At 40.0% G+C, this 27,904-nt stretch overlaps 3 protein-coding genes across 4 annotated transcripts; 2 read left to right on the top strand and 1 right to left on the bottom strand.

Annotated features, from left to right (window-relative positions):
- Window positions 1–521: 521 nt before the first annotated feature.
- Window positions 522–6,823, top strand: C2H6orf62 (chromosome 2 C6orf62 homolog). 2 transcript variants are annotated; one of them, XM_054814109.1, is made up of 5 exons: window positions 522–1,189; window positions 3,152–3,328; window positions 3,902–4,024; window positions 4,878–5,012; window positions 5,864–6,823. In XM_054814109.1, exons 1-5 carry the CDS (start codon window positions 1,061–1,063, stop codon window positions 5,885–5,887), a joined length of 588 nt encoding a protein of 195 aa, XP_054670084.1. In that variant the 5' UTR covers window positions 522–1,060; the 3' UTR covers window positions 5,888–6,823. The 2 variants fall into 2 exon arrangements, with proteins under 2 accessions (XP_054670084.1, XP_054670083.1); XM_054814108.1 differs by having other exon boundaries at window positions 5,553–6,823.
- Window positions 6,824–13,749: 6,926 nt separating this feature from the next.
- On the bottom strand, window positions 13,750–20,168 carry ACOT13 (acyl-CoA thioesterase 13). Its single transcript, XM_054814110.1, has 3 exons — window positions 20,035–20,168; window positions 16,667–16,851; window positions 13,750–14,480 (listed from the first exon to the last, which is right to left on the bottom strand). Exons 1-3 carry the CDS (start codon window positions 20,113–20,115, stop codon window positions 14,324–14,326), a joined length of 423 nt encoding a protein of 140 aa, XP_054670085.1. The 5' UTR covers window positions 20,116–20,168; the 3' UTR covers window positions 13,750–14,323.
- Window positions 20,131–27,374, top strand: TDP2 (tyrosyl-DNA phosphodiesterase 2). Its single transcript, XM_054814107.1, has 7 exons — window positions 20,131–20,466; window positions 20,546–20,655; window positions 23,174–23,341; window positions 24,673–24,764; window positions 25,237–25,355; window positions 25,725–25,895; window positions 26,724–27,374. The coding sequence occupies exons 1-7, from the start codon at window positions 20,221–20,223 to the stop codon at window positions 27,000–27,002; spliced, it is 1,185 nt and encodes a 394-aa protein (XP_054670082.1). The 5' UTR covers window positions 20,131–20,220; the 3' UTR covers window positions 27,003–27,374.
- Window positions 27,375–27,904: the final 530 nt, after the last annotated feature.

Here is a 27,904-nt window from a genome sequence, read left to right as displayed (position 1 = left end):
GCCCGCTGCAGCCTCTGCCGTCTCCTGTAGAGAGAGGCCTAAGGAGAAGCGAAAAGCATTGGCCATGCACAGCCTCGGCTAACCGTGCTCGCTGTGGAGCGCAGCAGAGAGAGAAGGATCCCCGGGGGATCAGCAGCTCAGGGAAGCGTGTGAGGTGTTGGGGGATGTAGGGCTCTCCCACTGGTAAGGAGTCTGGGTTTAGGGCACTGGTTTGGGTTTTATTCTCTAGGTGAGATAATACTGTCCTTTGAACCCCTGCCCGCCCCTCGTCTATGGCCATCATGATCCCTCTTCTCTTTGGCAGCAGTAGCCTCAGGGCAATGATGTGCCTGATGATGAGCAGGATGAAGTTAGAAATGACTCCGCTGTTTTTTCTCTTTGCTCCCCTGCAAACCAGCACTGTGTTGTCTGTAGTTGATTTTGTTGTTGGCAGAGAAATCTCATATCTCCCAGGATGTGCACTCCTCCTTTGCACCCTTTTCTCTGCTCTCCACCAAGTGTAATAATTCTAAAGAAAAAAAAAAAAAAGACGGGCAGCATAGCAATAGCAGAAAGCTGAGAATAATAATCAGTAGAGTCATGAATCTGGCTGGGGTAAAACGCAATTTGTAATTTCAGCTTCATTTTGTTTTTTTTTTTTTTTGTAAGCAGAGCAAAAATACCCCCCCATGGATTGGGCTTGTGCCAGTTGCTTTTTATTGTACACATAAATTGTGATAAGATTTGTTTTTGTTTTTTTCTTCATTCTTACCCACTTATTCCTGCGGCTAAACTGTTCAAATTTTTTCTTCAAAATTCTTAAGGTTTTTTCTTGATTTATTGTAAAACCTCTTGTCCAGCCATGGCTGGACAACTACTTACTTTGTTTCTTGACCCCTCCGATACGACATTCTCATAAAATACTGCCTGAGGTGTGGTTTTGGGTTACATTCGCGTTTTATCTATTCAGTCGTATTAGCAGGAATAAAACGACTTGTTTCTGTTGTACTTGAGTCTTATGAAAAGGTGCCCATAGTTTAGCGACAGTTTCCAAAGGCTTTAGTACCACCTGTATTACAAAATGGGGGACCCAAACTCCCGGAAGAAACAAGCTCTGAACAGACTTCGTGCTCAGCTTAGAAAGAAAAAAGAATCTTTAGCTGACCAGTTTGACTTCAAGATGTACATTGCCTTTGTGTTCAAAGACAAGGTAACTTGGTTTTGATGTTTCTGTCTTACTGTGTTGTCTCTTGCAATGCATGTTAACGCTGCTGTGCAAAATCTTGTTGCCTGATTGCATCTTACAGTTTTTCCTTCATAGTTTCCTGTGACTTTTTAACATTTTTTTAATTGCTGATGTAATGTTTACTTGGTTTGTGTTTGTTATTTTGGCTTTTCATATGTTTCTAGTTTTGCAATGCAGAGGGTGCCAGTGCCTCATTAAAGGATTATTTGGTAACTTCTGTATTGGGTAAATATTTGTGGAAGTTAATACTATAATTCATTAAGCCTAATTGGGGTCTGAATTGCATAATTGACTGTGAACAGTCGAGTTGAGAAGGGAGACCTGGCTGGAGTGATTGCTAAAGTTACACTGTTTATCTGGTCGAAGCAGAAGGGAAAACCTTGCAGTTGGAGGAAGAAGTTGCAGAATGGAAATGGCCCAGGCATGCAGGCCCGTGTGGAACTGCTGCTCCCATTTTGAAAGGGAGAAGAGGGGAGTCTTCATTTGCTTGGCTGCTTTGTCAGCTGCTGCTGGATGCTGCGCAGCTGAGCTGGGATGGGGAGCCTGGTGGTATTTCTAAAGCTAACTATAGACCCAGAGTTGTAGGAGAGTTTTTGTCCACAGAAAGTGAAGAAAAGTAGGTGCTTATAGTAAGTGAATGTGCTGAACAAATGTTGAGGAAGTGAAGATAGAAGCAAATGGCAACAGAGTACATAATGTAGGAAATGCATGTAGATGAGCACTGAAATTGTTTAATCCCCTCAAATGTACAGTTTTTGCATTTGCTGTAATAGTTAAGTGTTTTTCAATGAAGACTCTTTGAACTCTTTTAATTGAAAAGTTTCCTTAAAATTTCTAAGTTTAATTTGCTTTTGTTCATCAGTTCTAGTGCAAATAGAGATGGATATAGTGGGATATAATTTCTTGGTACTGTCTCATAATAAAGAGAAATAATAATGTTTAAGCAGTGGTAACAATTAGATTTTCTTAGATGATACGACTTTAATGGCCTTAGTTGGAGCACTCTTACTACTTTCTGGTTGCTTTGTAGAAATACATTGCAAATACCTGTTTTACATCCTATAAAATTTGTTTATATTGCAGAGAACTAAAGATACCAGTTTGCTTAAAGTAGTTTAGCTCAGCCTAGCTTGGTCAGCAAATAGTTGCCTGTTATTTGTGTTCTGGCTGGGGTGTGGAGGGTTATTTGATAAAATATGCTTTGTTTGTCATGTAGTTCTTAAATAGGTCAAGACTTCTCACAAGCTAGAAGAAAACTTTTAGAAGCAGACACACAACTTTAAGTGATTTTCACATACAGCAAAAACCATTCTTCCAAATTCCCTGTAATGTTTTGGCCTTGCTTGAGAGAGATTGAAATATTTGTAGTGAGCATAAAAGTTATTTAGCAAATTAAAATAGTCCTTCTTTGGCAAAGTTATGACTTGTAGCTAACTTCAGATTGGATCTTGATTGCCCACTGTTACCAAAGGTGGCATTGAAAGATTTCTCTTTTCATAAAACGCCAACTTTTTATAAAGTATTGGGGGTGGAGATGGAGGGGGGGTAGGGAGAGTGCTACTTGATTTGCAAAGAGAAGCTTGCAGAGGACTCTTGGTCAGCCCAAAGTCATGTATTCTACATGATGAAAAGGCAGGGCTGTTAATGTTTAGATACAGCTTTAATGTTTGCAAGATTGGCATGTAAATCTGCATCTTTGGAGACTACAAAAACATCTTCAACTTTTTTATATAAAAAGTTGTTGGACTGATTCTGTTTATGAGATTTTGCTTGTAAATTTTACTGTGGTTTGTGTCAAAGTCCTAACTATGTGCTGTGCACTTCATACATGAATGCTAACAGAAAATAACAAATTCTGAAATAAAATGTTATCTATAATTGCCTAGAAAGGATTGTAATCTTAATGTAACCTGTGCTTTTTTTTAGAAGAAAAAGTCAGCGCTTTTTGAAGTGTCTGAAGTGATACCAGTCATGACCAATAATTATGAAGAAAATATCCTGAAAGGTGTGCGGGATTCCAGCTATTCTTTGGAAAGTTCCTTAGAGCTTCTGCAGAAGGATGTAGTACAGCTTCATGCACCCCGCTACCAGTCTATGCGCAGGGTAAAGTTACTCTTTACATTTGCTGAATTTTTTAGTTTGTTTTCAACACTTGTGCTTCTCTTTGTGAATGTTAAGGCTTATCCTGCTCGTTTTATTTCTTCACTCTTCTGCTACGTGATGGTTCTGAGGGTATGTGTCTGTGGGGCCTAGTTTGAAGGGTAACAGCATAAGTATTCTGAAATTCTGTTTAAATGTGTAGTGCTCAAGCTTTGCTTTTCATCTGTCTCATTCAAATATGCCTTGGGAATTATGTATTCTTGCCATCCTTGTCCTTTAGCAGGCATGTGTTAATTCTTGCAACAGGTCTTGCTGTACAACTAAGTGGGTTTTTAATTAATATTGGAAGATACTCTTTGCTAATGTTTTCTTAAAGTTGGAATTTATATTAACTGGATACTAAAACTCAATGGAAGGCAAGGAAGACTTTAGTTGTGCTATGAGTAGTATAAATGGAAAATTACACAAAAGCGGTAATAAGTGCCACCTCTTAATTATGTGGGTATATAGGCAAGTTGCTTATCTGTATCTTTGACTAACAGAAGGAATGTAAGTACAAAACTTTACTACTTACAGGATGTGATTGGCTGTACCCAGGAGATGGACTTCATTCTTTGGCCTCGCAATGATATTGAGAAGATAGTCTGTCTCCTGTTTTCTCGGTGGAAGGGATCTGATGAACCCTTTAGGCCTGTTCAGGTATTTGGTTTTGGTTTTTAACTTCAATAAGTAACTTACACCTAGAGGGAAGGATAAGCACTCTGTTTTTAATGAGTAAGTTGATAAGGTATGTGACTTCTGTGGATGTTAGAAAGTATGCTGGCTGTTTATGAAGCAGTCAAAGTTTGGAATGCCAAATTCTACTTCCTATCTTTATGCACGGTTATAGTAGCACTTCCAAAATTTAAGTGTCTGAAGGATCTTGTCAAATGATGTGTATGTATAAATACATATGTTACTATTTGTAGAAGTGGATTAGCTGTGGCTCTAGTACAACTGAATCTTTGTCTAAATATGATGATGTCATTAAGGTTCTGAGAGTATCCCAAGTTGCTGTATTTTGTTAGATGGAAGAAGGTCTGAGGAGGATGGAATTTTTGCCTTATAATTTTACCTTGAAATAGATTCCAAAATTTTAGATTTTTTCAGTAGCCAGCTCTAGCTGTTTACATTCAGATTTTTCAACCCTCTAATAGGTATTTGCTGTGCTGGTTCTGCAATAATAGTTAGTGGAAGAAATGTGCTGTACTGCTGATGCACAGGGATGTTGTGACACAACAGGCTAAATCTGGTTTTATATATGTAGTTGTACCTTTGAATTGTTAATACGTTGTTGCATTGACTAAAGTCTGTGGTGGCAGAATGAAATTAGGGAATTCTTTAAATTGTGCCAAGACTCAAGTGTGTTGTTGCTGTGGTCCCCAATTTTTGCTTTTCATAGATGATAAAAGGAAAGAAACAAAAGTGGTTGTAAAGCCCCACATTGAAGGAGACTAATTGGTTAAATGTAAGCTTTAGCTGAATAAATATTCCTCCTTCTTATACAACGCAGGCCAAGTTCGAATTTCATCACGGTGACTATGAAAAACAGTTTCTGCATGTTCTGAGCCGAAAGGATAAGACTGGAATTGTTGTCAACAACCCTAGCCAGTCAGTGTTTCTCTTCATTGACAGACAGCACTTGCAGGTAAGCTTCTTTTGTCCTTCTTTAACATGTGTGTGTTAATCATAATGTCCTTTTTCTTTTTGGGAACTACAGTGATTTTATTGCAAAATACTCAAGTAGAAAAATTGATCATGCACTCATGCTTGCATTCCAGCAGTTTCAGAGGAAACTGATGCTATAAATAGGATTCACGCATGCAAAAACTAGTTACAGGCCACAGATGTGTTAACATAGAATTGATGTTCTTGTATTAAAAATACTCTAAAATAGATTTAACAGTGTTTTGGAAAAATTAAAACATTGGCTTAATTTGGGTAATATTACAGAAATTATTCAAGTAAAGAATGAACAGAACAGTGAAAATATTTTAGGCATTAGAGGTTGCAGACTAATCTTGAGTTCAGGCTGCTTAAATGGATGAAATAGTGACTTTTAAATGTCTGTGGTGTTCCTCCACAACCAGCAGCAAGCTAATAATTGGGCTGGATCTGCTTGGGGTCTGCCTATTAGTCTTGAGTTAACTTTCATACTTAATAGCTTTTGGGTTTTCTTTGCCTCCAGACTCCAAAAAACAAAGCTACAATCTTCAAGTTATGCAGCATCTGCCTGTACCTGCCACAGGAGCAGCTCACTCACTGGACGGTTGGTACCATAGAGGATCACCTCCGTCCTTACATGCCAGAGTAAGGTACTGGCCAGCAAAATGGGGAAGATCACAGAATGCAGCAGTGGATTTTCACTTTCCTCACCACTTTATTCTTTCAGAATTTAGAAGAAAATGGACTCATGTTCAGAACACTATACATTGTGAAACTTGATCATCCTGGATTTTTTTTATCATTTGTATCTCAGAACTTTACAATTTTTTTTAGATGTTTTCTGCATGGACCTTGTGAAAGAGAGGATGCTCTGCACACTTCTGCACTGCATTAGCATCTTATAAAATGTGAAATGAAGGGACTGTACACTGAAACAAATGTATCCGAAGGCACAAGGTGATCATTTGTGGTGGTGTTCCCATTTGTGCTGGTCATGCCCCCTAACATCTATAATGTTAACCATCAGTATTTGGAGGGTGAGAAGTGAATGTAACAGGTATAAAAGCCTTACAGCTTTGCTGTTAATGATTGTATCAAAGAGAACTATCATTCATTTTAATGAACGGAAAAGTGGCTATTACAATAGGAAGTAAATGTGGGAAAGAAATCTTTCTTTAAAAAAAAAGGCATCTCATTAAATGTGTAGGCATTTTTTGCCTCTTATTTTGCTGGGCCATGTCTAAGTTTACTGGCACTTCTGTTTTGGATCTCTTTCCCCAAGTTGCTGTATAACTGTATGAAAGTATTCTTTTGAGTTGGATGCATTTATACAGATGAGGCAGACCTGGAGTCTGAAGTAGCTAAAGCAGCTAAAAATAAAATAATAGCTGCAGAAACAATGTTGGTAGAGGATTATTTTTTCTTGAGAGTTGAGACTTGTAAACTTGCAGGTGAACTGTGCAGGAAATACTGGTTTCTAAAACATTTCTTATGGAAAACCCATTGAGGTTTTTTCTTTTGGAATAGACATTATAAAACAATGTAAAATAGTGTTTGGAGTGTCAAAAGTTGGTTCTGACAGAACATTTTGAGATTGTGCAATGCTAAAAGGAAGACTACTGTATCGTTTTGATGACAAAGAAGGCTCTGCTTAAGGGTTGAGTACTTTACTGGAGTAAAACTGCATAAGCCTGCTCCCTTTGGATAAAACTAGTGCTTACCTGTTTAAAACTTGTATTTAGCTTTTGTTTGGAATTGGAAAAAAATTGGAACTTAAATAAATTAGGTGAAAGATAACTGGCTTTGTGGAAGTCCTGTGAATCGAATTTTAGTGCCTTACATCTTGACAGTGTCACCCATTGCAAACACTGAAAATGTACACACTGTAAAATGGTATTAAGATTAACAAAGGTTAGTGGGAAGGGTGTTCTTACATATGCGGGCAATATGTTTGTTTTGAAAAGCAGCTGCCAGAAATAATTACTAGCATACTATTGTATTGGTACATGGATATTTTTAGTTCTTTGGTCATAAGGTCCTACAGGTGAAACTGAAGCACCCTAAAACAACACCACCTGAAAGCTGCAACTTGACATTAATAAATGCTTTAAGTTATCAAAGAAGTATCTCAAATTCTGCTTTACAGAAGGCTAAGACTTACTAGAATATTTAGTAACCATCATACCTGCTAATAATACTTAAAATTCCACAGCTTTAAGTGCCCTTTCTTTGAATGGCTTGTAAGGCATAGTAGCAAGTGTCTGCATGAAGCTCAAGAGTTTTTGTAGGGTCTTGAACATTCAAGTTTCATGAGTTTGGATTTTGCTGCTTAAGCGCAATCCCTTTCTAATTTGTCATTTTGGAAATGATCTTATAGTGTTGAGATTATGGCCATAGTTACCTTGGTTAACAAAGCAAATGGCTTAGTAGTTCTTGCATTAGGGATTTTGTTTTTCCTCATTCTGGTTTCTCTTAAAAGAAGCCTCAAGATGTAGGCGTGAGTGGACATGTACTGTGCTTTTTAAGTGTCAGCAATGGTATGATCTTTAATTCCCTCTGTTGCAGGGAACAACTTGTTCAGTTTAATTGCTTTCTTAGTTTTGTATGGGATGCGTAAGACACAGGCTATTCATTTGTTTGTGACAGTGATCCCAGTGTTAATACTGTGCTTTCTTGGGAGAACATAGTTGTGTAATACTCATTTTGTTAAACGTGGTCTGTTCTACCCGGCTAACAGATGATGTGCTTTTGCTGTGCTATCAGACTGAGTTGATAGCCATCTGCATTGTGTAAGTTGTGGAAAGAAAGATAAAGGGGAACAATGGGCTTCAGAGCATGAGAATCTCGGAGTGAGTGTATGAGAGTTTTTGTTCTTAAATCATTTCGCATCTTTGAAAGGTGTCTCTCCACTTCAGCATGATGACTTTTGAGGGAGAAGATTAAACTTGAGCTTGTCCCACTCTTCTCAATGGAGCTTCTAGTTCAGTCTCAGAATATTTTTCAGCAAAATGCCCTTCAGAAGTGAATGGAAGCAGTTCACAATATCTAGCTTTTGGTTTCAGGCCCTCTTTGTATCAGCTGAGTGGCTTTTTTGTAGGCTCTTAACTTCAAAATGTAGGTTTTACCTTTAAAACTAATGTTTACAAAGCACAACTTGTGACTCTGTAAACCTGTCAGTTTGTTCAGTGGAGCTGTTTGTAAATATAAAAAGGTCTCTTTTATAACACAATTTTGGTTACTACCTGTTGTCAGCTACTTGTGTGGCTCCTGTGGATATGCTGATACTGAGAGTTGAAACAGGCTCAATACCTCGCCTGACTACGGGAGTTTTACCAGGCTATTGCTTGAGGATTTTTCACATGAACTTGGCAAGTGCAAATGGGGCACGGATAAACGTGGAGGCAGCAAAATGAAGCAGAGGCCCACTAAATCTCTTGCATCTAAAGAAAGTGTCTGGTGAAGGGAAGCTTGTGTCAGGTGCTTCCCAGGTGATGTGGAGTAACTTCTTAAATGTCATAGCCTGTACATGGCTGTATAGTTTCCCTTCCCTTTTCAAGCATCTTTAGCTGCACAAGCATTATCAAAAATGCAGTGAGATGGACAGAACTGCTTATACAAGCATTGCCCAAATGTTGTAGGCCTCTAGCTAGTTTGCAGCTGATGCCTTTTGTCACGTCTGTCTCAAAGCATAAATTGCATCTCAAAAGCTGTTTCATTACACTAAAATTGCTGTTACGTGATTTGTCAGGTACTAGAAACACATTGGGATTGTTCAGTGTTTCCCTTAAGAAAAAGTTACTCGAACTAATCTTTGACCATTGACAGCTTTAGATTAAGCTACTGATCTCTTGCTACAAGTCAACTTTTTGCATAGCAAAATGTTAAGCCTATTAGAAACAAAGCTGACAGAAAGATGGTTGTTTTGACCACTGAGCAGTGAGAATGGTCACTTCAGGGTTTTTTTGCTCTGTAAGTGTGAGATTATTCTAATGGCCTGTTACAGGGTTAATGTAAGATTACATTAAGTTTCCTGCCACAAGTGTGGTGGTAGTTAGTCAAGAATTACTAGACTACATTTACATCCAATAAGCAGACATGTGGTGTGCGTTTACTTAATTCCTATTTTCTTCCATTAGCCTGGAAAAGCTGTCCCCACTTTTGCATTTATTGCAGCAGCAAATTCAGAAGCTATGTAAGCCTGCAGATTCTGGAACAGCTTTCTGGAATGAAGTAATGAGATAAAGGGCTTTCATAGTGTTTTACAAAAGGAAAAAATGTTTAGCATGCGTGTTTGAGGGATGGTACTAGCCTGAGTGGTGTTTATTCCAGAATTCCTTTTGTGGAACAAACCTACTTTTTGATTTTAGTAATCTTTGCATATAAGCCATTCTTTCCCAGACTGTACAGCCAATGTTACTACTTGTCCCTTTGTATATCATTAGCACACAAAAAGGACATTTCTGTGTATAGGTTTGGCCTTCGTTTGCACCTGTACTAACTGATGCCATACTGGTATTGTGAGAGCGAGGCCTCAGCTTGCAGGTGCCTTCCATACCTGCTAGGCTACTTCTGCTTTGCTGCAGGAGTTGAGTGACTGTGAGTGAAAAGGTTGAGCCATACAGGGCCTCACACTGCAACTGGAGGTTTCTCTAGCCCTTTTCCTGCTGTGGGGCAGGGGGGCTGGGTCTTTGTGTTACTCTGGTGTCTCAGTCTTCCTGGCGGTGCTGGTGGAGTAGAGATGGTCTCTGTGCTGCCAGGAATATGAAGGAGACCAGCGCAGTTCCATCTGCAGTCGTCAGTACTGTTGTGTTCAGATTTGTGCACCACAGCTGGGGGCTCACTGGGCTGACATGCCGGTGTTGTGGAGGGTGCATCAGCTCTGCAGGTTAACTGAAGGAAGCTAAGCAATAAGTGTAACTTCCCTTTTGCACGGCTTGCTGAAATGCTTTTTACAGCTGAAGATATCTATGACCTAGTTCTTCTGCTTGGTGAGGATTTACATATGGAAAGGTCCCTTAATTTGAGCACAGTTGTTTTATGCTACAGCACCTACTCTACAAGCTGCTTTTCTGGACTCCTGAAAACTATTTAGCTACTGCTTTTAAGCCAAATAAATCAAAGATCCAGAACCTTACTACAGTGGTACAGCCCCAGGTGCTGGTTTGGGGAACAAAAGTAGAGGGTTTTGGTTGGTGGGGTTTTTTTGTTTCTGGAGGATAGCCCATGTTTCTTGTTTGATTAGAGCTTGCAGGTAATTTGCTCTGATTTAGGAGAGAACTGTATATGCTGCAGTGCCCCACAACTGTGGTGGCTTGGGACCAGGGGATCTGGTAACAGCAGTTACTGGGTGAATGCATTACAGAATTACAAAGGTAATAACAGGCATCGTGTTGCCCCTGAACTCTTGAGTAACAAAATAGGAATCAAAGTGGTTTTTTCTTTATTCCCATGGACAGTGAGGCAAGGTACTGGCTAAATGCTTTTCTGCAGATGGAAAATTCTAAAATGGTTAGTGATAAAATGCAGTTGGAAATTCTTCTGTATGCCCTGGCAGTGGCTCGGAGCCAGTCAGTGAAGCCAAACAGAATTGAAGGGCTGTTCAGAACAGTTACTTAACTGCCTAATTCTCCCTGCCCCCCATCCCTTTAGGTTGTAATGCTTGACAGTCAGAATTGTAAACCAACTAGCTTGTAATTAAATTGGCAGAGTAACCTAGGTGAAGCAGCTCAGCTGTGAGACCCCTGTGACAGGTGGCTCAGCTGGAAGGACTAAGGAGGAGCCCTGGTAGTGCAAGGCCTGTTTTCAGCAGTTACCTTCCTCTCTCCCTGGCTTGCTGCTGACAAGTTGCTTCTTCCTGAGAGGTGGAATCCTTAATGACTGCATCCCTCCTCACAGCACCTCAGTCAGTGATCAGTATTTGCCCTGATGAGTATTTGGACTCGGTTTTAAACTCCAGTGGGAATGATTGTGTTCTGATTCCTTGTTTTCTCGAGGGATCTGTAATGCGCGGCTCCACCACGGTACAAGTACCTGTGTGTCAATCTGAATGCATTTGTGCAATAGTAGTGAGGTCAAACCAGCACGAAATGCTTGGCTGATCAATATAGCATGAAGTGGAAAGCTGCAGTTACTTTCACTGATAGAGACAAACTGTTCTGTGATGTGTCACGTACCGCTACGTGAAAAGTGTTGCCCTCTGTGAGGACAGACCTCTAGACATCAAGGAGTATGGTGTAAGTGTTTGGTATGTTTAAAAAAAGAAGAAAAAGATTGGAAAAAAACCCAAAACCCAGCACAATATGGGAGGGACAGTCTCATTTGCAGCTGTAAGATAGGGAGTTTACAAATGTCTGTCAGTTACTGGATATGTAATCTGTCATACTAATAAGACTCGCAAGATGATCTCAAGTCATTTTATTTGCTTGCTTGTAAGGGAATTATGCCTAAATCTGCAGTGATGGAATCGGGTCAACCCCGCAGGAGATCTGTTTGCTCTGATGCCAGGTGGAACCATGTACCATTTGTCCTTATTACACCAATTCTTTCCAATTACTTCCTTTGAGACTCAGCTAAGGTAAGATACAGATGTTTCAACATGTAGTTTAGGGTGAAATTGGTAAAGAACACTTCCAAATATTAAGTCTGATGTTTGACAGTTTATTCCCAAAGCTAAGCAAGCTTAATGGTGACAATTCCTTCTGAGATCATCTCCAAGCCTAAATTGTGAAATAAATTATGAGGTCAACATGCTGCTGCTGGTGGAGGGATAACAGACAAGGTTGTCTTAATCAGTTTAATGAACCACTTCTGAAATAACTGGCCTGCATATTAATTATGTCCCTCTTATTAATTAGCACTAAAATACTGTGTTGAATAGTTTGTTATAAGGGAGAATTCTTGTGTTACTTCAGGAAGGTTGTGGGGGTTTTTTTTTGTTTCTCTCTCAGGCTCAGATGGGAACAGGAGGATACTGTTGTTGCTATGTTGGTTTGCCACTCTTAATTTGCCTGGACACTTTTCAATTGTAATTATGTAGATATGATGAATGCTAAGTGATAGAATGAGACAACTTAACTATGGTACGTTCCTGAGGAAGCTAGCTTTGGAGGGAAGTCACGTTAAGTTGCAGTGGGACAGTTACAAGAGGACGGAGCTGCCCCAGCACACAGAGCTGGGACTGTTCTCAATCTTTTGGCACATACCGGTGCCACCTCCATTCTCACCCTCTGCTTTTTATTTCAGATAATAGTCACTCCTGTGTTCCAGTGAGGGGGGTGGACTTATAGTAGTTGGAGGAGCAGTTCAAATCCTTGCTTCTATTTCCTTTACATCTTGCACTCTACTTACATGGGTAACCTATGGAAGAAAACTAGTAAACTTCAGAATGAGAAACAGAATGACTGGAGATGCTAGAACAGCAATTGCTAAACTCACTAGGTGTGTCTACATGCTGTGATGGATCCTCTCTGTCTGCTTGTCCTAGTAACTGTAGAGAAGCTGGAGATGCTTAAGACTCATAATTGATCTCCAGGCAGAGGAAGCTGTTAAAGTGAGAAACAACTCGATCCAGTGAAGTGTATAGTGCTGGTGAGCAAAGATTAAAAACAAATCCCCCAAACTTTGCACCTGTAGTTAAGTGTCTTCTCAGAACTGCTTTAGCAAACTACTGTGTTTCTGTAAGTGGGATTCAGGGATGATTCTGAGCATGAGTGGAAGTACTGATGGGAAAGAGCATTATAAATGTACTGCTGAAGAGATGTTACTACTATCAGAAGTTCAACTAGCCACAGGCATGTAAGTCATGTACACTTCTGAGACAGCCTCAGAGAAAAAGCTTTTGTTGAGAATGTGTATACCACAAATGACTGTTCTAAACTTGCAGCAAAAATACATGCTGATAGCCTAGGCCCACTGTAGGTATTTTTTTAGGGGACTTCCATTGAAGGGTGAGTTATCAGCTGTATCATTGGTTTGAAAGTAATTTTGGAAAGATTTCTGATATATTAGTAAACTTGTTCAACTTCATATTGAAAACCAGTCTGCATGAACAGGTCACTTAACTCACTGGAAATTATTTCTTTAGGTTTAGGAAAGCACAAAAAAAACACCCTAACTGCACATTTAATCACAGAATTCAAATCACTAAAGACAATGTGTCATCTTCCATGTCAAAAAGAATTATGCATGCCCTTTACTAGCGTAGATTAACTTTTCCAAATCTTCCACCAGAGAAGAAAAACTAAGGTCATGTTTTATGTAAACTTGCACTGCATATGTAGCATTGCTGTTTTCATTACAGTGCAATAGCCTTCCCAAGATTGTTTATTGTCAGTTTGAAGAAAGCAGTTAAACCTGTCCATGATAGCGCATGAGGAGACAAGTCTTCAGCATGTTATGCAGATGAACAGCAGCTTAACTCTACCACATTTGACCCAAATCAGACATCTACACCCTTAGCCTGATGAAAGGCTCACCAAATTTATTTTGATACATCTCTAGCTCTCAGCTGATGATTTTAAAACAAATACAGCCAGAACTTAAGGTAGGTAGAGGTGAAAAGCCCTGATGATTTAACTGCATTTTCACATTCAGGAATCACAGGGAGATAGTGATGAATTCTCAGGTGAATTTGTGTACAACGGATCCACCACACCCCCTCTCGACCACTCCATGCTGGCAAGCTTTTACCAAGTGCAAAGAGATTACAAAACTATTAAATAATCTTTAAAAATGTACTTTCAGAAAGCTTTATTGAATACTTTTGAATTTGTTACAGCATCAGTAAATTACATTCTGTATTAGCCTGCTTTACACTTTCAAACTGTTTTCACACTGTTACAGGAACTCTGTACTACCATCCTACAGATCAAGTAGTTTAGATTTTAAGTGTATATAGTGTTGTTCGAATGTGACTGTGATGAGCCTGAAGACACGGTCGCTTTGTCATGCGATGACACCACGGGCAAAGAAAACAAAGATCTCCTAAAACGCTGTCATGCTGGTAAACCATATGGCTAGTCCAAAGGATCTTCTCTTCTGCTATCCTGACCAAAGAAAGCCAGGTGCATCCCTGTGCTATTATGCTCTGTTGTTCATTCCCAAAATAGGTACTAATTTTAAGCTTGTAGCAATTCTGGTGGTAATTAAGAAATTTGTTCATTTATTATGGAAGTGAGAGTAAATCACTTTATATAGACTATCACAACTTTGTGCAGATAATGTCTTATTGCATAAATGAGAAAATGATTCTATATGGCATTCTTAAACCCAACATTATTTTTTAAATTACTTATATTAATTTCCTAGATACTTTGTATGTCTACCTTGTGCAATTAACTTTCCTGTCGCCTTATTTGTTAAATCCACGCTGGCAAATGCAATATTTCTTCCTTGCTTCAAAATCTGAGCTGTAATCAGTATCTCTTCTCCAATCTTAGCAGCAGAAGTGTATCTTCAATGAAGAACAAAATTAACAGGTAAGAGGCTGTACAGAGCACAAATCCAAGAATATCCCTTTATTTTAGATTATCATGAAGGGAATTAGCAACAGAGAGTAATAAAAACAGATCTCCCTCCAACTGCCTGCTTGCAAATCCCCACTTTTTAAAGTCCTTGAGTTCCTCTAAGTACTGCAGTGGTGATTCGGTGTAAGGGTTTGCTGAGAAAATAGAGGATAGAAAGAAACCCATTGGCTTGGTTCTGAGGAACCAAGTTCTGTTCCATTTTCGAACAGAAACAATTGGGTATCAAAGATCTCAGATAAATGTTCAGTTCCAAGTCTGATTCCAGCCACTGCTGGCTCCCTACAGCCTTTCTAAACCAGTCTGGCTGGTTCAGCTGCAGAATGTCTCTCTTACAAAGGCTCCAGAAGGTCACTTCTGTACGGAACTGAAGCACAGGTTAACTGCTTCCCATACCCTGGTCAGAAAGAAGTCATGGAAATCTGGGAGGCCTTCAAACTTCCCAGGCTTAATGCTGTTTCCATTCATTAGATAACTCTTTGTTTTTATTTACATGAGTAGGAGGGTGTGCTTTTAAAACACACTGCAGGGAACAGGAAGAAATTCCTCCACAAAATGCCTGGAAAGAATTAGGAGGAACATGATTCAACCATGATCTGAGGTAAGGGAACAATATTCAAATGTTAGAGAATGTGTAATTGCTGGACATAATGAAATTTATCTCAGTGAGATTTAACCAGTCCATTTTTATACGTGACACCATGTCAAAAGTATGTCAGTCATGCTTAATGCTGATGCAGCACAAGCCCCATTAGTTGACAGGGAGCAGGGTTTCAGTCTTGTTTCATTCTCAGAGGCTGCTGCTGATCCTCTTAAAAAAAAGTTTCTCTGTTCCCCTCTGTTCTTTCCATTACTGAAATAGTTTCCTCGTGACAACCCTTTAAAAAGCTCCTTCCCAAAAAGGAAAAAAGTTGCATTATAGCATATAACACTTGTTCACTGAAAGCAGTAGTCTGGGTTAAACAAAGCTATTAATACTGCTTCAGATAACATTTCCTAAAGGTTATGCTACTCAGTCATTTTGGATCACCTCCAGAGACAGCACTTTCTTAAGATTTTAGCCCTTATGTAATTGGGTAGGCATACTTGATAGTGTAAATAATTCCGATGTCGGCCTCTTGTTATACTACTGCAGGGAAAAAAAACCTAATCATAGGAGAATTTAATGTTTTGATTTCCAGTAATTTCCTGGTCATGACAATGGCTGTACAAAGCTTAAACAGATGCTCCAGTCCCACCCGCCCAGTGGAGAAATCAGAAGGTGCTGGGGGGGGAAAGGAGGGAACTTGGTAAAGATACAGAACATTCCACACACACTTTTAAAGCTTTTTTTTGTTTTTTTTAAAGACAGTTTTGATGAAGGGTTACTTTTTCCAAGATTTTTAATGCTTTGTGTTAGTTATTCCAAGTAGGATTACTTTAGTTCCAATCAGTCATCATCTCTTAATTAAAAGTAATGAAGCAAAGCTGACAAGCTATAATAGCATGATCAAAGGTTTCAGAACAACTCTTTTTTTTTAAAGACACTGTGCTTTAAATTTGCATTACAGGAAGAACTATTCTCAATATAAAACTGTCTTTAAATGACCCAGAGCAAAGGAATCATCCTCCAGTGAGAAATTCTGATTCAATCTGTAATTCACCCTCTATGTAAGCCTAAACCAGAGCTAAACAATCTCCTGTTTTAACATTTTTCCTGTTTTAACATTTTATGGACTAATACTAAAAAAGGGTTTACAGAAAGCTGCTTACTCTAGATTTTGGTGTTTGAGGACGCACTCTAACATATCTTCACAACTGAAGACAGAAGTTAAGCCAATTTTGTAAGACTAAAATTTACCACATTATCAACATCCCTTTACATTCTATGAATGAATGGGTACGGTCTCTTAAATGCATGTAATGAAAGCTTACAAAAGTCCAACTTGAATTTTGCAACTAAATGGCAATATGCCCAAATACAACCCCTCCTTAATTTATCAAAACAAGACTTCTGAAACCAAAGAAAACACCTTTTTTGAAGTGGGTACTACAGTAATTACGTACAATGAAGTCAATACCATGCTAGGGGAAGAAAAGTTAGTATGTTCTGGTAAACATGGTAGATAATACCTACGTGATGTTCATGTCCACACTGACCCCAGGCACTGCTCTTTCTGTGTACAGCAATGCTGCTGTTGACACCACATCCACAAGCGTGGCTGTCAAACCTCCATGTAATGTGCCTCCTCTGTTTGTATGCTCCTCCTCTACTTTCATTTCACAAACAATTTTTCCAGGAGTTGCGGAAAGAAGTTTCATCTGTATAACAAAAGGAATAAAAAGCTTACTGACAATAGTACCAACACCTGATACTGCCCTGAATCTAACTGAAAGTAAATTTTGTTTAATTCTGGACTCCTGAGACAAATTAAAAGATGGAAAATATAGTAATTCAACTGTCACATTAGGTATTTCCATAAATTTTGAGCCAAAGATTGACATTTAAACTGTCAGCTTAACAAAACTTAATACTTGCTACAGTCTCAGGAATTGTTTTCAAGACAACATTCTTCTTCAATTTTCCTTTTGCTTGAATCTGTGACTGAAAAGTCAGATTAGAGGGAACACAAAACTGCTCTGACCGTGCATACCATAGTTGTGAAGGTGTATTTGTTAGCTCACAAAATGGAAATGAGACTGGCAGTAGTTCATTAATCATTATACTAGAGCAACCTCAGTAAAAATCAGCATTTTGAAATGAGCCCTAGAAACGCTAATCAGTTTAGCATCCCTGAACTGAAATTCATACTCCTGGACAGAAGTATCCAAAGCTGTATCACACTGTACTACAGCATCATGACTTCCATATACACATTTATTCCAGACCATAGGTGTTAAATAGAAAAATTATGATACATATCTGGTACCATGCTTCCCCTGTAACCAATGCAAGAAGCTGGATTTTTGAGACTAAGAAGTTACTGCAGTTCAGTATTTTAAAATCTCTTTTTCAAGTTTCTTCAGTAAGTAGCACTACATTCAAAATCTGTAATATATTAAAAATCTGAAAACAGATGCAAAACTGGGGTAAGTTCAGCATATTTATTTACACCTCTACCTAAGACCGTAAAATATCTTTAGACTGTGACAAGTGAAATGTGGGCATATTTATTATAAGTCCTTCTAATTTTTTCAAATTTGTTTTTATATGTTTCCATACTGTATCATCTGAGTTGATTTAAATCTTTTTAATCTTAAAAGGAATTAAGACTAAAATGTTTCCAGTTTCACTATTCCTTATTTATAATGCAGTGTAAGAGCTCAGTTTCAGCCAATGTCCTTTTCTGATAGGCCAAAGTTTATCCAAATTTTGCAGAGAAATGATACTAAGATAAATGATGTACTACACAGTCCATCTACGAATGGAAAAAAGCTGGAATTAAGCAGAGAGGAAATCACTGAGGCAGTGTCCTAATATAGAAATAGCACCTTGATCAATGAAAATCCCAAGTCGTAACCAGGCATGCTGCGCTGCACTGACTGGATGCCTAAGATTCTGACAGAATTTCTAATGAGGACTTCACTGACACTTGACGCTGGGAGCAGATGGCTTCCACAACTGTCAGGGAGTGTTCAGATCCATCAGTGAGGCAAGGAGAGCATCTGGTTTCATTAGTCATTGCTCTGATCTGGTGCTAGCTGCCTGCTCTCCTTGACAAAAATAGTTCAGTATTTGAAAGCTTCCAGGACTTAGACAGCGAGAGTTGCTGGTTGTACTTCTCACAGTCCTTCTGTGCTTGTCCTCCCACATGTCTGTCTTGGTGAACAATATATTGCTTCAGCTTCCAGCCTCTACTATGATGCACTACTACTTTGAAGAAAGGGCTTTATAACCCACAGTTGTTAAGCCCTATGTAGATACCACATTGGAATTAAATCAGAAACTAAGTCTGATGCTGTAAGTAAAAAGCTTCAGACAAAAATTGGTCTTCTCCAGAACAGCAAAAATCTTGAGTTGTATTTAGTTATGGTAAGAAAGGCTTCAGGTATCTCCCAGAAAAACAGCAGACACTTAAAATTCAAACAATACTGTACTTTTATTGTTGTTGTTATTATGATGTCCATAGCATCATAATTGTAGAAGGAGATTGCAGAAGAAGTCTAAAAGTATTCCGGAGCAAGGTAGGAAACCTGTCTCCCAAGGCTCATGTCCATCCAGTTACCTTTATGAGTTGACATACTGCATTTGCTCTTCGCTTAGTAGGATTTTAAGGTAAAGGGGAATAAAGTTATAACAGTGAAGAGGTGACTAACAACTAATTAGACTCTTCATAAATAAATGAGCTTCTTAAACCTAAAGCTTTATACTTTTTATATAAAAAGACCAAAATGTTTTGGGGAAACAAAATAACAGTTGCTTTGCAAATAATTACTTTCTATTAAATGTATCGGATCATGGAGCTGTCAAAGCACTGCTTCCAATATTGCATTTGCTCCTCTAAAATGCAAAACATATGAATTTTGACATGGTTGGTTTTCTTAGATATATTTACAGCCTCACTTCATGTCACAGTTATACAAATAAATAGAAATTAAATGGAGAATTCTAGCATTGTGAAATTTAGCGAGGATACTGAAACTGCTTCACAGGACCTTAAGAACACATCAGCTGTCTACTGCACACTACAAAATTTAAGACAACACAGTAACATCATTTCAACTTTTTTGATCATAACATAGCATTACATTAGAGCTGTACCAAATACATTTCTTTATGCTAGGCCTTGTGTAGAAATTCATAGAGCACTGAGGTGCTTGTGCTTTCAGTCTGACTTCAAGGTGAGGTGTGAGATAACAAGCTACTTTTTTATTTTTAAACAGAGTAGTAATTTATTTCATAATTTCAGAGTCCTCAAAGTTAGCTTAGTTGCAGGTACTACAAAGGGAAGAATACTAGTTACTAAGTAACCCATGGAAGGTTATTCAGCACAATCCTTGTCTTCAGAAAGGTACTGGAAGGCAGATCTAGTATTAAAAAAGCTTATTGAATAACAATTGTGTTACCATCACGGCCACACATCCCCGTTCGGAGATCTTGAATCCTGGGCAAACAGCGGCAGGCCTGCACCCCCGGGCTCCTGGAGTGCCCGCAGCCATGCCAACCGCCCCGGGGGTTCGGCTAACCCCCCGCAGGCCTCGGCCTTCTCCAGCTCCGCCGCTGCCGGCCCGAGGCGGGAACTGCCCCGGCAGGACAGCACGGCTTCCCCAGACCTCGGCCGAGGCTCTAACAGCGAGACTGCGCGTAAGGAAACACACCTCACTCTGGTTCAGCCTTTTATTCCGGGAGGAGGAAAAACCGGCTTCTAAACGAGCAGCCCCACCTTGGGCCAACCGCTGTCTCTCCAGTCAGAGGCTACCGTTAACAGCCAGCCGCCGGCGGGACGCCCTCCCGTGTGCCTCTTCTGGGGGCCCCGCCGCCCTCTCCCTGCGGCCCGCCCGTACCTTGCGGAGCACCCGGTCGAAGCCCTGCGACTCCACCATGTACTTCATGGCCTCCCTCAGGCTCTCCACCGTGAACCCCATGCTGCCCACCCCTCCGACGAACACCCTCCCGCGCCCCGGAACAGCAACCCGGCGGGCGGAGCTTCCCCCCGGCTTCCGTCCGCAGCGCCCCGCCGCGGGGGAGTCATGGAGGCGGCTGTGAGGCAGCGGGAGGGGGGCGAGGACGAGGCGGGCCGATGTCCACAGGCAGAAGAGCCGCCGCCTCTGAAGGAGGAGGAGGAAGAGGAAGAAAAAGAGGAGGAGGAGGAGGAGAAGGAGGCTTTGCACCTCGCCAAGCGGAGGAGGGTGCTGTGCTCCGAGTTCGCCACCATCACCAGCAGCGATGCGGCGGTGGCGCACACCTTCTTGGCCGACAATGACTGGCATATGCAGGTACGTCTGGGGGCAGCAGCGGGGGCGCGGGGCTGTCCCGGCGGCGGCCCCTTCCCTGCCATCTGCCTCTGTGTTTCAGAGGGCGCTGAACGCCTATTTCGAGCCGCCGGTAGAGAAGAAGGAGGAGGAGGAGGAGGCGGCGGCGGCGGCAAGCGGGATGCTGCCGGTCTGCGGGGGGCCCGGGAGCTGGTAGGTAACCCCTGGGGCGGGGGGCGGTGTGTGACAGGAGGAGGCGGATCGGGGGCGCTCGGCTTGGCGGGGTGGGGGCGAGGGGAGCGGAACCTTCGCGCCTGCAGCCGGGTTCCCCTCCGCTGGGAGGTGCAGGGGCCCCCACGCCCGGGGAGAGCCTCCCCCGGGGAGCGGCGCTCCTCTCTCCGCCTGACTTCGCACCTCTGCCGCCACGTGGTTAGGCAGGTAGTTTCTGTCCCGCACACTTACATAAGTTTCCGCACTAGTTCTCGCTGTTTCCCAAGGCTGCCCCCTCCGAGGGGAATAGCCAGCTCCTCTTGAGACGCTGTCAAAATTGCAGGCTGCACTTTCCCTCTGTGGATGCTTCAGCCACCTTCCTCTGGGCTAGTAGATAGTGAGCCTTTCAGAGAGGGGACAAGGTCATTTTCTTTTCACGGTCTTGTCTTGTCCAGTAATATATTTACAGATTTTACTGTACACGTGCACATTTGTATATGTGTAAACTGTACATGTATATCATATACTAGGTGTATGCATATTTGTTGTTCTAGAAATAAAATTGACATGTACACGCACACCTTCCTAGATGTACCTGTGAAAGTCAGGGTCTAAGATCCTGTGTCTCACATACATTGACTGTCTCACAGCATACCTGTAGGGCATACCAAGGGTGTTGAACTGTTTGTGGAATTGAGCTTTTGCAGATCTCTGCCATTCACAGTCCTAAGGGAAGCTTTTTTCCTGTAGATTTATTTATTACAGTCTCGTATGTTATATAGAACAGCCCTTATGATCTTTATAGTTATGAATAAGCTGTATTTGATAACAGCATATCTGGTTTTGCTTGATATAACTAACTACACGTGTGGAAAAAATGCAAGCCTACTGAACATTAGCGTTGGTCTCTAGGTAGTCCATGATGAGTCAGAATATATCTGTATCAAACTGGCAGCACCATTTTCTTTTCCAGCCTCTTTCTGTCTTCGCACTGTGGGTTTTGTCTTGAGCTGCTGTATGCAGGATGTGTTGGGAGGGAGGGCTGTTTGGAGGTGTGCCAGTCAGGGGAAGATCACTGCAAACCACACAGACTTTCAGATTTCATCTCCTAGTTCTTCAGGTTACAGTATAAATATAAAAAGTCATCATGGAAATATTGGAGGAATATACCATGTTATTTGCCTTTAGCTTCCTCTCCTTTGTCTGCTTTTCTTTTTCTGTTCAGTTTAGATTACATGCGCATGGTAGCGGAATCTTATGTTGTTTGTGCAGCACCAAGTACAAAACCAGTACTAAGTTCTAAGGAATAGATTTGTTTTGGTTCAAGACCTTATTTTTATGTGGGCATACAAATTCTATGTTTAAAAACAAAACTCTAGTATCCTAACTTTGCCAAAGCACAATTTGTCTAGTCTTAGCTCTACTGTTTAATGTGTTTTGTTACAGACTTTTCCTTTACTCGAGGAATTTACATTGGACCACTTTTGTGGTTTAAACCCAGTGGGCAGCTCAGTCCCACTTACTCGCTTCACCCCAGTGGGATGAGGTAGAGAATTGGAGGGATAAAAGTATTAAAACTCATAGGTTGAGATAAAACCAGTTCAATAAGTAAAGCAAAAGCTGCACACAAGCAGGAATTCATTCACCACTTCCTATGGGCAGGCAGGTGTTCAGCCATCTCCAGGAAAGCAGGGCTCGATCATGCGTAATGGTTACTTGGGAAGACAAACGCTATCACTCCAAACGTTCCCTTTTCCTCCTTCTTCCCCCAGTTTTTATTGCTGAGCATGATGTCATAGGGTATGGGATGTCCCTTTGGTGAATTTGGATCAGCTGTCCTGGCTGTGTCCTCTCCCAACCTCTTGCTCGCTCCCAGCCTACTTGCTGGTGGGGTAGCAGGAGAAACAGAGAAGGCCTTGACGCTATGTGAGCACTGCTCAGCCACACATGACGCATCCCTGTGATATCAACACTGGTTTGGTCACAAGTCTAAGACACAGCACCATATGAGCTGCTATAAAGAAAATTAACTCTATCCCAGCCAAACCCAGTACAATCATGTTAGCAGGTAGAATCTGGTTCTCTTTAGCAACAGTCCCCAAACAGTTACTGGGCGCTCAAACTTTGACAGTGTTTAGCCTTTATCAAATCAACAGGGTAATGTACACATCCTGCTTCTAGCATGGGGAAAGAGTTGAATTACTTAAGTGCTTTGGATTACATTGGTTGCCCTCTGGTTAACTTAGAGTGGTAAATGTTACCTTGTGTCTATAAGGAAGAGGAAAAACAACTTAGTTCACTTGTGTACTAAGGCTTAGTAGAACTGAGGTCTGTATGTTTTAGTTACTGCGCTTTTAAATTATGTTGAGATCAATACATGTTAACTTTTTGTTGGAAAGTTTTTAGATGGCCATCTGTAAGTTCTGATGAGTCTAAACCCCTTTCCTTTAGAAGATGAGGGAGGTAATTGCAGGAAGAATAGTATTATGCATGTTGACAAACAAGTAAACTCTCTCTTTAGTATTGACCTCACAGGAGATGCAACTACTAGTAATGCTGGTGTCAATAGTGCAGACTCAAGGCAACAAGAAGATGACAGCAGCTTCTCACTGATAACGTGGAACATTGATGGGCTGGATCTAGGAAATCTAAAAGAACGAGCTAGAGGAATCTGTTCTTATCTGGCATTGTAAGTACAGCTTCATATTTGTATTGTCATTGTTAGAGGAGAAAACAAGCTTCTTGTTTTAGATACTTAGAAGTCTTCATGCCCAAATTATCGTAACGTTAGATGCCGCAATACAATCACTCTATAAATCCTAAATAGCTGACTAAAAGTTGATATACTGGTAGAAAGAGGTGTGAACCTATGCAGCATCCCAAAGGTTAAATGTTTTGTGATGGCTACTTCAAAAAGCTTTTTTTTATAATGAGCAATAGTGTTCAAGTTGCAGTCATACATCAAGAGTATACTTCATACTTTCATCTTGTACATGAGAGAAGGATAAAACTGCATGAAACTTGTTTGTCTCATTCCAGTGGTATGAATAACCTCACACTAAAGCAAACTGTTTGAAACAACAAAAAAGATTTTTTTAGCGAAATGTGAAAAGTGGCTTTCTTGCCATTACTGTTACTTGTCTGTTGAAAAAGAAAATGTGCGAGGCAAGATAAAAGCAATAGAATCTGTGATTACCTTTTATAGTTCCACCAGTGGAAGCCTTCCATGAATATATTTATGAGCAATTTAACAATTACATAAATTGATTTAATACAGTAACTTAGCACTGTAAATTAAATTATTTAAACAAGTGATAATTTAGGTTCCTCTTAAAACAGCAGGAACCCCTTAACTAAATCAATTTTCACTTGATTCTGTTAATCTGGGGTGACAATATTTTTCTTCTGTAAATAAGACCTTAGGTTTGTCCTTCACCTGCTTAGAGCAGGGCTATTCAGCAGTGTAGCAAAAATTGGGACAGCTGTAAAGACATGTCTAAAATCAGCATTTTCAGGACTGCTGCCCCACACGAACTGTTACTGATTGCACAGCTCTAAGAAATAAGAGCTTGGTATTGATGAGATTGGAGAAAATGAATGGCAGGTTACCTGAGGGGATCTGTTGTGAGGGACTGAGGTGGTGGTTGGAATCTCCTGGAGAACTTAGATGCTGCAGAACATGTTCCAAAGCTGCTCTGCAGCTAAGTTGAATTCCTCGTCTATGTAGTATATGAAACCTCTGCAAATGTTTGTAAGTCATACTTTTTATTACCATGTCAGTTCCATGTCCATAATAATCACTGTTTCCTCCCTTTTAACAATGGTGATGTGTCTACATCCTACTAAACATGATGGAGAGAGATTTTTCTTTTTTTAAAAACCAGATTCTTGCAATGTCTATGAAGATGAGGACCAGGTGCACCTGAAATCCCTGACCCTGTTCCATCTGGCCTCAGAGTGTAACAATACTACCTTTCAGTTAATTTAAATTTAGTTAAATTATTGTCTTGCCAATTTCAGATACAGTCCAGATGTTGTTTTTTTACAAGAGGTCATCCCACCACATCTCTCTCTTCTACAGATGAGAGCAGGCAGTTACACTATTATTCCAGGTAAGAAATAATCCTCAGTTTCTGAAGACAGAAACCGTAAAAAGCAAGTTTGGTTTTATTCTGCCTCCCTTGCCAAAATCTCTGACAATTTGTAGGAATGAAAAGAGTAAGGTCAAGAAGGAAGCACCTAAATTATTTCCTGTGCTTTGATAGCAGGATATAGTTTGTTGCAAATTATGCATGTGAAAAGCTTGCTTGCCTGATGGCTTCCCCTGTATTTTGTCTGCATTTTGAAAGACTGATAGCAAGGGTAGCCAAAAAAGTTCCATAAGTAAGTAATTTCTTAAATATTTACATTTAAAAAAATATGAAAAATTCACACCACTATTATGAAACTTAACTAATGACTTTGTACATCTTACAAATTAATTTGATTCTCCCAGATCATGGTAAAAAGGTCTCTAGGAACCTTAACTGCTTTATGGCATGGCAGAAGATATCCTCAACCGTTTCTTTCCCTGTTTCTCTTTAGGTAACATGGATGGCTATTTCACTGCCATAATGTTGAAGAAATCAAGAGTGAAGCTACTGAAGCATGAGACAATACCTTTTCCAACAACCTCCATGATGAGGAACCTTTTGGTTGTGCATGTGAGTCAGTATGTACTAAACAGCTGTGTTTCTGCCTTCAAAGCAAAAAATCCCAGGAAGGGCTGGACTGGCTTTACTCTATGGCAGTCTCAAACAGCAGAAAAACTCCAAACATACAAACCCAGTTGCATTTGATACTAACAAACTTATATCTTTTATGTAAGTTACTGGCTGTACTTCATTTTCAAGTCTTATAACCTCTGAAAACAAAACTAAAAGTCTGTTATCCTCCTGTAAGCCACTTTTCAATGTAAAACTAACATTAACCAGAGCTCTGTCATTCAGTAATTTACTTTGTGATTAGATTTTTGTCTTTGAACTTCTTATCGTGGTATGGATGGTAACATCGCCCCTCTGTTTCATGCACAGGTGAGCGTATCTGGTAATGAACTTTGTCTTATGACCTCTCATCTGGAGAGCACTAAAAGTCACTCTAAGGAGCGTTTGAAGCAGCTGCAAATAGTGTTAAACAAAATGCAGGAGGAGCCTGAGTCTACCACTGTTATATTTGGAGGGGATACAAACCTCAGAGACAGCGAGGTAACTAGAAATAAGCAACCTTGTTATTTTGAGAGGGTATTCTGACAAAATCTTCTCAGGCTCTTCTGTTGTCTTTATGAGAAATGACCTGCTTAGGCAGAACAGCGATATGCAATGTTTATTCTAATAAGTGGAAGCATGGCTAGGTAGAAGCTGCTGCTTTGCTGTGCTGAGGCATTGTTATAGCTGAGGTGATTCCCCTCTGCCCCCAGTAACAAAATGCTTTATTGGCAATATTTATATCTGAGAAGATGCAGAGATAGTCGATGAAGTTTCGACTTCAAAGTATCTTCTCATTTTGAGAACCTGATCTTTACTTGCTCAACTCTCCCATTCTCAGAGAGTTAATGCTTGTAGAATCAATGAAAGAAGAGGGTGCTCTGGAGAAATAGATCTTGGGAGTTTAAAATTAATCCCCCATCATTGAGACGTTTGAAATTAGAAGTAATTTTTGGCTGCTGATATTAAAAGGGGAATTTATGCATTATTACCGAAAGGTCAGTGTTCCATCTTTCCCTATCATGACATTCCATTGCAGTGAACTGGAACGACATTGTTTCGGAGAACACTGTGTTACTCCCATACCTCAAAATTTCAGACCTGAACGTTTATTTTGTAAGATGTTTTGGATGTAGCAAGTACTACAGGAATTGGTGATGCTTTAGAGTATCCTGAGAAATACTACAATTTAGAAACATCTCCAATATCTTTATTTTTAACAACTTATGTTTTGCAGAAAAAGATATTGTGACAACTGAGTTCTGGTTTTGAAGATAAAATTTGTGAATTCAGTATCTTGTGGATTTTTTTCTCCCCTTCTACCTTCAGGTTACTAAACTAGGCAACTTACCTAACAACATAATGGATATCTGGGATTTTTTGGGTAAACCTCAACACTGCCGCTATACTTGGGACACCCACTCCAACACCAACCTGGATGCAAGCTACAAGTGCAAGATGAGATTTGACCGTGTTTACTTTCGGCCTGCAGCAGAAGGACATATTATTCCACGAAGTATGGACTTAATTGGATTGGAAAAACTAGACTGTGGCAGGTTCCCTAGTGATCACTGGGGTCTTCTGTGTAATTTTGATGTGATATTATAAAAAAGAAAACAGGCTTCCGTTTTTAGTTTTTAGGTGATTTATTCTTGCTTTTACAAAATTTTACCCTCTCAGTTTAAGTAGGGTGTACTTAAATTTTCAACCCTAACACATTCTCTGCTCTTGACTTCTGCTGGAATGGCTTCATTTCAAGACAGGGTTCCCTTTTCCTCATTGTACACATCTGTTCTTGAATCACGTTTTTAAATATTTATATTTAACAATATATACAAATACAAAACCAAATTCTAGTTTTAAAATGGGAGGAAAAACCTGTAAATATGATTCATAAACATAGTTGATAGTTTAAAAGATAGTTTTATTTTGGCTTGTATTATAATCTCATAATAAATGCTGCTTTTTATTTTAAGAATACTTCTATTGTGCCTGCTTTGTTTCTTTACAACTGTGGGTTTTTTTAGAGTGTTTTGTATTAGCTGCTTAAGTTTGTGTTGTACGTATGTACCCCTTCAGGCAAGACAGTGGAGGAGCTGCAGAAAGAATTGCTAGATTCTCACAGAATAAGGGTTTCTTCAGTAAGAATTAAAGTAATATTGGACAGATTTAAGAATGATATACCTTCTGTTTGACAAGAAAAGGATATAGGCAGCTCCATGGAAGTCGTTCACTTAGGATGATGTATACCTTACTTTGTGTTTATTAACATGGATGTGAGTTGCAGATTAAAATGTATTCTCTTTCCAGTGAGCTTGTAGAAACAATGCTCTTATAAACTGCTGTGCAAAGCCTGAGCAGCTCTTGGTCTCACTGACTTTGCAAAAGGTCAAACAGGCTTTCTTACTTGAAGAACTGTATAATCACTCGCAGAAGCTGTCGGTTTATAGATGCACAAAATACTGAGCTGATTCAAAAGGGAAAGTCTCCTAAGTTTCTGAGGTGAAGTT

The sequence above is a fragment of the Grus americana genome, chromosome 2, assembly GCF_028858705.1.
Source record: "Grus americana isolate bGruAme1 chromosome 2, bGruAme1.mat, whole genome shotgun sequence".
Classification (NCBI taxonomy): Eukaryota; Metazoa; Chordata; class Aves; order Gruiformes; family Gruidae; genus Grus; species Grus americana.
This window is presented reverse-complemented; position numbering and strand designations above follow the sequence as displayed.

Bases quoted from the DNA above. Each gene is read 5' to 3' on its own strand.
- TDP2 (XM_054814107.1), top strand. From the start codon at position 20,221: ATGGAGGCGGCTGTGAGGCAGCGGGAGGGGGGCGAGGACGAGGCGGGC. The intron at 24,765-25,236 runs GTAAGAAATAAT...GTTTCTCTTTAG, and splicing joins CAGTTACACTATTATTCCAG to GTAACATGGATGGCTATTTC. The intron at 25,896-26,723 runs GTAACTAGAAAT...TTCTACCTTCAG, and splicing joins CAAACCTCAGAGACAGCGAG to GTTACTAAACTAGGCAACTT.
- ACOT13 (XM_054814110.1), bottom strand. From the start codon at position 20,115: ATGGGGTTCACGGTGGAGAGCCTGAGGGAGGCCATGAAGTACATGGTG. The intron at 16,852-20,034 runs GTACGGGCGGGC...TTTGTTATACAG, and splicing joins TCGACCGGGTGCTCCGCAAG to ATGAAACTTCTTTCCGCAAC. The intron at 14,481-16,666 runs GTAGGTATTATC...TCTTCATTGAAG, and splicing joins AGTGTGGACATGAACATCAC to ATACACTTCTGCTGCTAAGA.
- C2H6orf62 (XM_054814108.1), top strand. From the start codon at position 1,061: ATGGGGGACCCAAACTCCCGGAAGAAACAAGCTCTGAACAGACTTCGT. The intron at 1,190-3,151 runs GTAACTTGGTTT...GCTTTTTTTTAG, and splicing joins CCTTTGTGTTCAAAGACAAG to AAGAAAAAGTCAGCGCTTTT. The intron at 3,329-3,901 runs GTAAAGTTACTC...TACTACTTACAG, and splicing joins GCTACCAGTCTATGCGCAGG to GATGTGATTGGCTGTACCCA.